Source organism: Sminthopsis crassicaudata, chromosome 3, assembly GCF_048593235.1.
Source record: "Sminthopsis crassicaudata isolate SCR6 chromosome 3, ASM4859323v1, whole genome shotgun sequence".
NCBI classification, from domain to species: domain Eukaryota; kingdom Metazoa; phylum Chordata; class Mammalia; order Dasyuromorphia; family Dasyuridae; genus Sminthopsis; species Sminthopsis crassicaudata.
This window is the reverse complement of record NC_133619.1, coordinates 151024841-151037624: the sequence shown is the minus strand read 5'-3', so window position 1 is coordinate 151037624 and position 12784 is coordinate 151024841. Positions and strand designations below refer to the sequence as shown.

General features: G+C 38.1%; 1 protein-coding gene across 7 annotated transcripts in view; it reads right to left on the bottom strand.

The window, feature by feature from the left end:
• Positions 1–12784, bottom strand: part of IPO5 (importin 5) — a 110898-nt gene that overhangs the window by 48173 nt on the left and 49941 nt on the right. The window contains exons 1-4 of one of the 7 annotated variants that reach the window (XM_074299393.1): positions 9390–9471; positions 8840–8919; positions 5125–5264; positions 894–996 (exon numbers count right to left, since the gene is read on the bottom strand). In XM_074299393.1, the coding sequence (XP_074155494.1) occupies positions 894–992 (99 nt within the window). In that variant the 5' untranslated portion in view covers positions 993–996; positions 5125–5264; positions 8840–8919; positions 9390–9471. Of the gene's footprint in view, positions 1–893; positions 997–5124; positions 5265–5664; positions 5713–8839; positions 8920–9310; positions 9472–12784 lie in introns of those variants that run through there. The other 6 variants (XM_074299392.1, XM_074299397.1, XM_074299394.1 and 3 more) reach the window with 6 other exon arrangements.

Here is a 12784-nt window from a genome sequence, read left to right as displayed (position 1 = left end):
TTTAGAAAGGGCAGAGTCTTAAGAGAATACTAAAGGGAGCAAACATCCTATTTCTCCCCTCAGTTCAGAGAATGGAGGAGAGGAATAATTAGGAAATGGGGCTAAAGAGTCAGAATGGAACAGTGACAGCAGCAGGAAAGACAGCAAGGGGGATGGATAAGGTGCGGAATGATAGATAAAAGGACATTAAGTACCAGGTGGAAAAGAAAGAGTGGAAGAAGAGAAATGGGACAGGCAGCAGCACGGGATTTGGAGGAATAGTGGGGGAGGGGGACAAAGGTGTAGACAAGCGTGGACGGGGAGGGAAATCCTATTAGGAGAAAGCGGGAAAGGGGCATGGGGGCATGGGAAAGGTCAAACCGCGCAGAGGGGAGGGGAAGAGGATGATCCAAATCGGGTCGGGGTCCAACCTCCCCACCCCTATCTCCAATGGGCAGTATCGGGGCTCTCCTCCCTGACCCCAAGACTATGCATGCATAACAACACCCGCGTACAAGGGTGGGGGGCGGGGAAGGGGTAACTGCCAAGGCCGGACAGGACCGGACCGGACAGGGCGGGGGGGAGGGGGAGCCTAGGCCGCCCCATCCCGGACTGAAAGGGCAGTGAGGGCCGGGATGGTAAGTCCTCGGTGGCCACAGCAGCTGCCGCGTCGGTTCCAGCTCCCACGTGGGCTGGGCCGGCCCGGTGCCTCTGCTCCGCCACCCAGCCTGTCTGGGCCCGGGTCAGGGCCGGACAGGAGGATGGCGGCAGTGAGGGAAACGTGAGGTGAAGGGAAGACCCGATTTGAGGCCCCCAGGCCGGAGTGAAGGATGGCCGCCCACAGGGCCGACCATCGGCCTGGGGGAGCCCGGAAGATAAGGGTCGGGTGGGGGGAGGGGGAGAGACTCAGTTACCTCTGCCTGTTTCCGCACCGCATTGTCGGGGCTGAGCAGGTTCCCCAGGAGCAGGTAAAACTGTTGCTGCTCGGCCGCCGCCGCCGCTGCCGCCGCCATTGCGCTGAGCGTGAGAGAGAGGGAGAGAGAGAGAGGAGGGGGAGAGAGACACGGAGCCGTGAGGCGGGAGCGCTCGCGGGCGGGGAGGGGGAGGGGACACGAGCTGCCGGCACCACCAGCAGCACCAGTACCAGCAGCAGCACCACCAGCAGCAGCAGCAGCCGCGGCGGCCGCTGGGGGCACGGGAGAGGCGGGGCAAAGGGGGAAAGCGGAGGAGGGGCGGGGCTCCGTGACCTCTCACCCCCGTCCCTCCCTCCCGCGGACACCGCCGTCAGCCTCTCATTGGTCCCAGCGGCTTGAGGCCGAGGCGGCCTTCTCCGCCGGCCCCGTTTCTATTGGCCGCGCACACCCACCGTCCTGCGATGGCGTCACCGGCCCGCGCGGGCGGGGCCGAATTGGGGTTAGAGCTGGGAGGGGGAGTGATGGAGGTGGGAAGAAGAGCTTCTCGATCTGGGTATTGCCTTGGTTTGTGCTTCTGGGCTAAGCTGGGGCAGCGGGGAGGGGAGTTCGGTCAGTACTGGCACTAGCAGGCTCAAGCGTGAGACTCGCAGGAAAAAGCTAGCCTTAGTGCCGTGAGACATCCGCTCATCCCTTCTTCCCTCCTACCCCGCTTCCACCGGGCCCAGGACTCCCAGGCCTGAGGACCGTAGCGGGATGGGACGTAGCCCTCGACGTGCCCCCTCCTCCGAACCACGCCCCTAGTTCTCCCCTCCGGAGGTCCCCCCCAATGCTAGCGTGACTCAGGCTCTCCAGACCCAGGAGTGAGTCACGGACTCCCGGCCAGGCCAGGCCCTAGAAGGCTCTACACAGCCCCTCCCTCCTGCGTTTCCTCTTCTCTCTCCGCCCAAATGTAACCACGTTGCACGCTAGTCCCTCCCTCCCGATTCCCCCAGCCTGGATCCGCCCCAGAAGCTGCGCGATTCTCCCCGTAGCTTCTTAGAACCGTCTCTGATCTGTCTACTCCTGGTATACTCGGGGACTCTCCCCTACACCTTTTAATCGAGGGGCCTCAGGATATGGCAACCACGGGGTCCCTGGAGAGCTGAAGAACTGCCACCCTTCCTCTAGGGTGAAATGAATCTACATGCACTGGCGCGCTAGTTGCGTCCCGGCTTGGCCAGTTATTCGTTAATTTCTGGGAGTCTACTCTGCTGGGGGCAGAAGGGGTAATATACTTCTGAAGAACACTAGAGAAAACTGGCAGAAAGACGTAGAATAATAATTATGAGGGACCTAGAGCCAGAGTCCCCATTTCTATTCCAGTACTTGGATGCAAGGGAGAAAAAAACAAAACACCTTTTCTGCCTTCATAGAAGGCAAGTTAATGAAAAAAGTCGGGGTTGCTTTAAAACAAATTCCCATCAAAAAGGAATGGGATCGAGTAATTCAGTCTACGTTTATGGAGAGCCATCCTTACTACGGGACTACATGGGAGGGGTAGGGCCTGCTCTCGAGGAACTGGAACAATCCAATAGTCATTCAATGGGGGAGGGGAATATAATTGTAGAGTAATCCCAAATGGAAGAGGATTCATTTTAAGGGCTAATACTGAGAATGTGAGGCAGCTAAAAGCTGCTGACTCCTTATAATTAGGAAGATAAAATGCCTTGAAATGGAAAATTAGGTGAAAGGATGAATCTTGGGAAAGATCGAAGTTGGAGAGCTCCCTTTGCTTAATTCATCATCCTTTTTTTTTTTCTGGAATAGACCTTTGATTCAATGCCATGGGAAATCTCGGTGTCGAAATCCTCTTCACTAGTGAAATTAGATAACTCTTCAATCAGTTGGTTTTATAGCTATCTGGCGGGGCATGGAGTGGTTTAGTGATTTCCATAGTAATACAACTTGTATTAGTGAAATCTAGTGTCCTTGACTCCATGGATGGCCCTTCAAGACCTAGTGGCTCTTTCCTTTCTGCAATCACTTTAAAGTAAGCGTATAGCTGATTCTATGGAAATATTAAATATTTCAATTTTTTTCACTACCCTTCGGAAAGCTTTGTAATCTAATTATAGAGAGGGAAAAAAAGACCCAACCCATAGTAAGATTTAAATTGTCCGTTTGACACTCTCTACTAGCCCGGATTTGGGGGGCACCTCAAATTTCAAGAAAAGTATATTTTAAATCAAATTCTGAAAATGGGATATTTCTTTTTTTAAAAAATCTATATAGCCATTCTAGAGTGGAACCTTATTCAAGGCCCTATGTGTGTGTCTCATTAGTTTTTGTCCCGAGGTGGGTAGTTTATAATTTCTCCTTTATTGATAGTTCATGTCATCCTTTCTTTTTTGTGAGAGTAGGTAGAGTGAGTGATCTTAGGAGGATTCTGCACTCTAAAATTAACTTTTACATTTTCTAAAACTTGATAATCATGTAGTGAAATTTGGCCAGTGAGAAACTAAGTTAACCTCGAAATAAAGTGAGCTGCTTAGAAAGCTTGCCCAAGTAATTTGTGACTGTGTTGCATTCTAACATCAGTAGGACATTAGTTTTTGAAATAGAAACTGATAGTTGAGTATCAGCATTTAGGTTCACTTGCATATGAATTTCAAATATTTGTTTATGACCATGAATATTGACCAATAAATTTGATATGTTATGAATAAAAATTCCTTTTTCCTAATTTGGTACAACGATTTAGAGATCTCAAAAACAGAATAAAAAGGGTTTTTAATTTATATAAAGGGCTTGTTTTCATCAATATTTTTTTTTAAATCAATTTTCATATTAGGTGGTGTCACCTACTGGTAAACTGTGAAATCACAAACTAACCCTATTTGGTAAATATTTGATTCACATCAGTAGGAAATTTCTTAGATAGTAAATATGAAAGAATGAGATCTCCAAGCATGGTAGAAAAATCATATTTCTTTAACTAATGGCAGGTCTAATGAGACAGAGGTGTGACTGACAGTGGAGAGATGTCAGGAAGTCCAGAATATCCTCTTTCAATGGGTATAACAGAAGTGGGATAATTACACAGTATTATGAGCATATATGTATATGCACTGTGTATAAAACACATATAAATATGTTACTATGTGTTTATATGTCCAGTTACACAGGTAGAAATATTTTATAGTTTATTTAAAATGCCATGGGATTAGCTAATATCCCACCTCTATCCCACCAAAACTCTCAATTTGTTAAATATTTCCCCATGGAAATGCATCTCAGATTTTATAGAGTCAATGGGAAAATAGGATTTACTATTATGAACATTTTTATTTGTAACTGTGCAGATAATTTATAATAAGCATTAATTGGATTCTTGAATCAACTAATAAAATTTGTTATATGTATCACATAGACATGAATATCTTTGTATATTACATGTATATATGAATACTTGAAACCCAATTGACTTACTTTCTAATATTAAACATGATGCTAATATCTATGTAAATTCAAATAAAAGAAAATCACCCCTCTATGATTTGGAATGAGAAGAGTTTGATTACAAATGATGTTTTGGATTACTTTAAACATTCGTGTCTGAGACTTTTTAGATACTAATTTCTTCTGTGACAACCTCAATTGTCCTCAATTTTTTGTTGGAAATAAAGTAATTTGCTACTTACACTTTTGCAACTTGAAAAAAAAATGCAACCTGAGATAAAGTTCTGAATGGGAGAATCAAAGAGTATTCTAACAAGAGGAAGAAATATGTGCCCTAAAATTTAATATAAGGATTAAATTATTTTAATAAATTGATTTACTCTCTAATGCAATATAAGATATAACATGACTCATAGATATACCATATTAACTCCATATCTGTGGATGGTCATTTTAGAACTCTGTTCTATGGGCATATTGATTAAATATTTTCAGATCAAGTCTCCAAATTCGACAAAGTCTAGTTCTGTACATGAGTTTTCTTGTGAGTAGTAATGATATGCCAAACTTGTACAAATGATGAAAGAAGATAAACGGATTTTAAAGCTATAGGACAGAAAACAGATTTTTTTTTTTTAAGCTATAGGACCATTATGGTACTGTTTTTGTAGACTGGTTCTGAGGAAAAAAAAAACATGGAGCACTATACATATAAAGATTGTTTTGCTGTTAATCTAAATTTAGCATATACATTTTTTACAGTGATAATCTTATGAAGTTTGGAATTCTTTACCTTATGGCAGTTTATCCTTATGTTTCCAGTTTTGACTTGAATTTCAGGGGATTGGAGACATGGTACTGTACTTCCTGAGCTGAGTTCCTTGCTTAGGAATTCCCTCCTCCTCCTGGTATGACATAGACAGATTTGTTGACCTTTAGAAGAAGATAGGTTTGACCATGTCAAATAAACTCTTATTGATTAAATATAGCTGGTAAAGATGGAGCAGGTTGAAGAATGATATATGAATATCTTTTTATTATTGAATTCTAATGTTGACGTTATTTGTATTTTAATTTAAATGTAATAGATTTTTAAGCCTTTGGTTTGTGGCTTCATCTGAAATAAAAATAACTATATTAAACAGAGTTCAGATTTGGAAAATTTTTCCTAGAGAACCACAAGAAAGCAGATACAGTGATGAATTATTGAATCTTTGTGCTCTTTTTTATGTATTTAAGATTATTCCGAATATATAGATAATAGAATTATGAGCCTACTTGTTCTAGTCATTCCTGAGCCAAAATTATTTTTAAAGATTTAGAGATGACTCACTCATCATGTTTTTCCTCTTCATTTAGTCAGAGATTATAGCAGCAACCAGGTTACTGTGTAGATATAATGACACACAAAATTTCCCTCTCTTATGGAGGCATAAAGTATTATTGTGACATCAAGCCTTCCTACACTATTTCCTGTAGTTGGTGTTACAAATATATTATGGGTCCATAAAAAGTGAAGACTCCAAAAAAGTCATCCTCTTTAATTCCACCCACCCAGTGTCTCTTTCAGAGTTTATATATTAGTATTAATGAAGCCAGAGAGTAGTGATCCAGTAGTATTAAGTCTCTAGTGTAGTTTCAAATAAAACTTTAGATTTACTATCTTTGCATTTCTGAATCCAGAGTTGTTTTTTTACAATTCAGACAATGCACCAATGATGAAGTTGAACTTTTCCTCATTCAGTTAGAAGAACATTGGTATGAAAGAAGACAAATTAGGGGAAAAAAATGCATTAAGACAGCTTTTGGTATTTTTAAATTTTAGTTTGTTTTTTAACCAAAGCAGTAAGATCTATTGACTAAGAAAATATTAAATTACCTGTTCAGCAATCTACATTTAACTCTCACAAATTATGCTACCATTGAATTAAAATGATCACTTAAGAGGTCTTATCTATACTGAATATGCAAAATACTTTTTCATTTTAGCTTATGAATATTATATATGTATGTATGTGTGTATGTGTGTGTCTGATTACTTTTGGTTTTATTTAATTTTTGTTCTGTTCCCTTCCCCATTAAGGATCTTAAGAGTTAGAGATGGAGAGGACCTTATATAAGTCATCTATTCCAACCTCTCTATTTTATAGTTGAAAAAACTACCTTCTAGACAACATAAATGATGTATGCAAAATCACATAGGAGCAATTTTATCAAATTTTTTACAAAAAAAAATTTTATCATATTTCTCTTACCTCACACTTTGGCAACTATATTGTATTTATATTATTGAATATTATAATTTTATATATATATATATATATATGTCTTTAGTTATATATATGTGTGTGTGTCTTTAGAGAGTGTAAACCAGGGGTTCTCAAACTCTGGCCCCCAGGCCAAATGCGGCCTGCTGAGGACATTTATGCGGCCGCCAGATTATGGCAAATGGGCTGAGGGGCAGAGACAGAGTGTGAGTTTTTGTTTTTAACTATAGTCCAGCCTTCCAATAGTCTGAGGGACAGTGAACTGGCCCCCTATTTAAAAAGTTTAAGGAACACTGGTAAACTATCAGTACATGGACTATTTAAATATTAAATCTCTTACCTAAAAGAGTTATGTATACAACAGGGGCTTAAGAAATTCTGAATACTACTTAAGGGAAAATAATATACATTTGTGAAAGTATATGGAAATATATGGGATAATATAATAACTGCACTAAGACTGCTTTGTAACATGTTAATGACATGATTTTAGATATAACATCAAATAGAAAGCTGTGTGATAAGAGTTGAAAAGAGCAGTTATCTCTAGGGTGAAGAGACCCAAGTCCAAATTTCGTCATGAATATCACTTTGAAACAAGTCATTTAACTTCTTGGCAAAATCAGCAAATCAAACCTTTTGGAGTTTCCATCCAGCTCTAGGTCCTGTAAGAGCTCAATAGATGTCCAATTAATTAATTGGATATATGAGGGGTGGGAAGAGATTGGGAATTATAACTTTGTCTGATCTGAGGAAAGAAGGGCCTATTCTGCTTAAAATAAATTATCTAAGAGGAATCATAGAATCATTGGATAGATAATAGCAAGTTGGTCTTGGAGTCCAAACAACCTGGATTCACATCCTGTTTCTGACACATATACTGTGTTGATCTTGGGCAACCCCCTTAACTTCAGTGTTCCCAGACAACTCTCTAACACTTTAAGTTTTAGAAAAGGTACAGATTTGACTGGTAGAAATTTCTCATCAGGAGATTCGTATGATGATGAATCTACAGATCTACCTCCCCCACCTTCCTCCATTGAATGAAATTTTATTTTTATTTTTCTTTAGCTTCCTAAGGTGATAAGATTATCAATCAACATGCTATCTCTAATACCACATGTAATATCTCTTTAATTTATTGGTTAAGAAATTAGATCTTTATGTCAACAATTTAAAAAGTAACATTTTATAAAAGAAACATACAAGAATATTGTTTTAAAGTTATTTAAGAGTTCATGCTATGGGACTTAATTTCTCTATTTCTCAATCATAGTTGTACAATGAAGAGGATTCTTATATTGGCTTTTATAAGCTATAAAATATGTGATAATAATAGATAATATTTACATATATTATCTATTTGTTCTTCACATGATCACTTTGGGGAAATACGTATTATCTTCCTGTTTTAGAGATGAAGAAACCAAGTTCCAGACATTAGCCCAGGGTTACACATATATTCTAGGACAGAATACATATACATGTATATATGTATATTCCTAACATAGACTGACCTCCTGATTCAACAAACATTTATTAAGTACCAATTACTGTTGGGATGATAAGCGATATAATTTAGTATTGGGAGTGATAAGACATTTGATCACTTTGTAGTTCTGATTTTTCATCTATAAAGTAAAAAGTGTTTTCCCTCTTATCTGATTGCTACGAAAATGCTTTTTATGTCCTTTGCAATGCTGATAATTAAGAACTAGAATTAAGAGTAATTTCTAATAACACTGATGAATTCAAAGAGAATATTTTGGGGGCATTTGAGGAAATTGAGGCATTTGACCAACAAGCTGCTTTTAAAATATTTTTTCTTAGGTTTATGTAGAGGGTCTGATCAGAAAATTTAGATGGTTTTGAGGATCTTCTGAATGATAAAATGACAAACTTTCAGACTTTGAAGGTATGCCTCAGAATCCATCTTATTCAATTCATTCCTGAAAAAGAATTTTCTCTACAGAACACCTGACAAATGGTTACGCAGCCTTTGCTTGATGATCCAACAAGAAAGGCATTAGCTTCTAAGGCATTCCATTCCACTTCAAGGTAGCTTTAAGTGTTAGTCTTCCTTGACAAGAAGCTTAATTTTGCTTTAACAACTTCCAACTATTTATATTTTGAGGGTAAGGCATAGGAAATTTTGCAATATACGTGAGAAAAAAAAGCTTATCAGTTTCAATGAAGGTGTTGAAAGAAGAATTAAACCAAAATCTGGCATTATTGTCTTACCTGGGTGATTCAAGGATCCAGTTCACGGAAAACAGCTGTGTGCATACATTGGTCCTGGAAAGGTTTTTCACCTGAACCACCTATATACAAAAACAAATAAACTAAAACAATCCATGAACATTTTTACCTCATTAAATATTTCTGTACACACCACACTGTCTGAGAATCTATATCTTTTGTTTAGTATCCCAATTTTTATCAAAATTCTGACTTTCATGATAATTTATCCATTGTATTGTTAGATTTCTCATACAAGTTAATATTAAAGAGAAGTGAAGAATGATGAGTCTTCATTCTTTAAGGCTTGTTTAACATTTAGCAAGTTCTCTGAATCAATTCCTTTTCTTCTTGTAAGGTACCTACAGCATGACTCTTGGGAGACAAAGTCTAAAAATAAAGGACTCTAGGAGGCTTAAAGAAATCTCTGATTAATCATAGAAAGAAAAAGTGTTGGGATTTCCCACATATTACCTCCTAACTTTTTCTTGGACATGGAATAAAAATTTACATTCTGTTTTGTCTGTAAGTTTTGAAGTTTGAACATACTTACAGTAGTCAAAGCTGTTCTCTTCACTGTGGTTGCTCCTGTAATGGTATGTCATTAATCTCACCGTTCCGACCCTCACTAGGTCAGGCAGGTTGCCATGGATACGTTTATCTGCACTTGTGACCCGTGATATATAAAGTAGCAGATGCTGGACCATACTTAGGGCATATTTCATCCTGTCTACCAAAATCATAAACTATCCTTGCATAGACATTGTGGTCTCCCAGTTGTTCCAAAGGCAAATGGTAGTGGAAAGGAATCTTTATACTCAAATATAGTTTATGAGGAACATTATAACAGAGCATAAGTTAAGTTTATGTAGTTTCTAAGCACAATTTAGTCCACTCTTGTTTTCAATTTGGGGCCTGTAGCTCACTGCCCACTTGCAGTATATATATGCTCTCTCTCTCTCTCTCTCTCTCTCTCTCTCTCTCTCTCTCTCTCTCTCTCTCTCTTTCTCTCTCTCTCTCTCTCTCTTTCTCTCTCTCTCTCTCTTTCTCTCTCTCTCTCTTTCTCTTTCTTTCTCTATTTATATTTATACACACACACACACACACACATATATATATGTGTTTATAGTTCACTCACTGGGTTGCTTATCTAAATATACTTCATAAGCTGGGACATATGCATTCTTCATATATTTGGTTTTTTCTAGTATGAATCCAGCATTAGTAAGCCAACTTTTTTTTTTCATTAAAGGTGAACCATATGTTTACTGCACTAGATATAGTAAATATAGTGTTATCAATAAACATCATCCAGTTAATCTTACAATCTATAAGGATTCCACTTATAATACATTCTTCATGATACTGGAGAACATCTTTGGTGGGCATATATCTCACTGATAAATTAATGATTTGATCCTCAATCTATAAACATTTGTTAAATTCCTAGGGGCTAGGGGCTAGGAACCCAAAGACCAAAACAGTCTCTGTCTTCAAGGAGCTTGCAGTCTACTAATGAAGAAAAATATACATGTGAGCAATATACAAAATAAATACAAGCTAATTTAGAGTTGGGGAAGACACTAACAACTGGGGGCATCGGGTATAATATAAAAAATAGTACTTGAATTAAGCTTTATAGGAAATAAAAGATTCTAAGAAGAGTTCATGCTAAGGGAAGGGGGACTTCCAGGATAGGAGATGGATTATAGTATGTGAAGACTTGAAAGAATAACAGTTTGTCTAACCAGAAGAATAGATAAAAGAGCATATTACATAATAATAAAGATCAGAGCCAAGCTGTGAAGATTTTTGAATGCCAAACAAGGGAGTTTAAATTTGATCCTAGGGTTTTAGAGAATCAGGGAAATGTATTGGGTAAGACTTGAGATTCAGGAAAATCACTTTAGCAGTATGGAAGGTGGATTGGAGAAAGTAGTCAGGGAGACCAGTTAGAAAGCTATGTTGCAATAGTTTGGATGAGAGGTGATGACAAGTTGAAAGAAGATGGTGGCCGAATGAGTGAAGATAAGGGAATGGGTGGGAGAGATGCTAGGGAAGTAGAATTGATTAAGACTTAACTATGTGGAGATAGATTTACTCTGAGATTGAGAACCTTTGTATATTGGAGAAAAGTAGTACCCTTAGGAGAAATAGAAAAGTTCAGAAGAAATGGATTTGAGATTGGAGGGAAAGTAATGGATTCTATTTTAGACACACTGAGTTTAAAATGTCAATGGAACATCTGATTTGAAATGTCCACTAAGATGTTAATGATGAGTAATTGGAATTCAGGATAGATCTTAGGACTGAATATATAAATAGGTGGGTGGTCATCATAGAGATAGAGATGATATTTATGTCCATGGAATATGATATGGTCAACTCCTTCTATGTAGTTCTCTCTGATACTCAAAAACAAAACAAAGCTTCACTTGATCTTACTATTCCCTGTAGCTATTCTTTAATATTTCTCATCCCTTTTGCCATCAAACTTCTAGAAAAAAGTGTTACTCTAATTGTTTTTACTTTATCTTTTCTTATTCACTCCACAACCTTGGTTTATGGCCCTCATGACAAATGAAAGTCTTTTTTCCAATGACTTGCTATCTTTAATTCTTCCCCCTCCTTCACCCCTCTTCATATCAGTTGCCATATCTTGTTCATTCTATCCATACAGTACTGTTCACATATATAATTTTCTCTCATTGCCTCTATTTTTGTTCAAGCTCTCAACCACCTCTCACCTGAATCACTGCAATAACCTTTAAATTGGTATCCCTTTCTTTAACCTTTCCTCTCTACAATCTATCTTCCACATGGCTAGCAAACTGATATTACAAAATCACAGGTGTGAGCATTCTGATTGTCCAAGAAGTCCAAGCCTGCTCTTGACCGTTGGATAAAAGAGACACTCTTCTGCTCAGCATTTAAAATCTTTGTAGTCGGGCTCCAAAATATTTCCATGTTTAATGGACCTATTTACTGTTTTCCGTGATAGTCTATCTCCCATACCAGTATCTATTGGACAAGTCCTCCATATCTGGAATACATTCCCTTCTCACCCGTCTCCTTTAGAATTCTGTTTTCTTCAAGGCTTTTAATACAAATGCTACCTTTTATAAGAGCTCTATCTTGATTCCTATAACAGGAATCTTCCCACCCTTAGATAATTACTTTGTATTTAATTTCTATTACTCCTCAATCTAATTTTAGTTTATTGAGGGCAAGGATTGTTTTTTTTTGTTTGTTTGTTTGTTTTTGGTAACAATCAAATAAAAACAATTAATACTGGATTATGTAATTTTTAAAACTAAGACTGCCAGAGACTATTTCATTTAGCTGATCATTAATTTATCCAACCATTTTTGTATTGGGAAAGGCCCAAAATAGGTAGAACTTCTAACAGAACTCTTTTCCTCAAGAAGAATTCATATAATATTTATAGGAAACTTGAACAACAGCAATAAAATACAATCTGGGTTAATATTTCAGAATTCCATTCTCTTTGGTATCATTCCCCTCACTTCTGGAATAAAACATAGCCCCTTCTTTTCTTTGAAAAATTTAATAAGTTAATCCTTTCTCAATAGATAAAGGTGAGTCCTATAACTAGTTATTTCTGTCAATGATTAAACTAGAATATAGTTTTAAGGCATTCCTTTCTTTTTGTCTTTAAAATATTTTTGTGGTTTTTTTCTTTTTTATTATGGCTTTTTATATAGAAAACATATGCATGGATAATTTTTCAACATTGACCCTTGCAAAAACTTGTTTCAACTTTTCCCTTCCTTGCCTCCACCCTCCCCTTCATGATGGCAGGCAGTCTCATACAAGTTAAATATGTTAAAGTATACGTTAAATACAATATATGTATACATATACAGTTATCTTGTTGCAAAAGGAAGATCAGATTTAGAAAGAAAGTAAAAGTAACCTGAGAAGAAA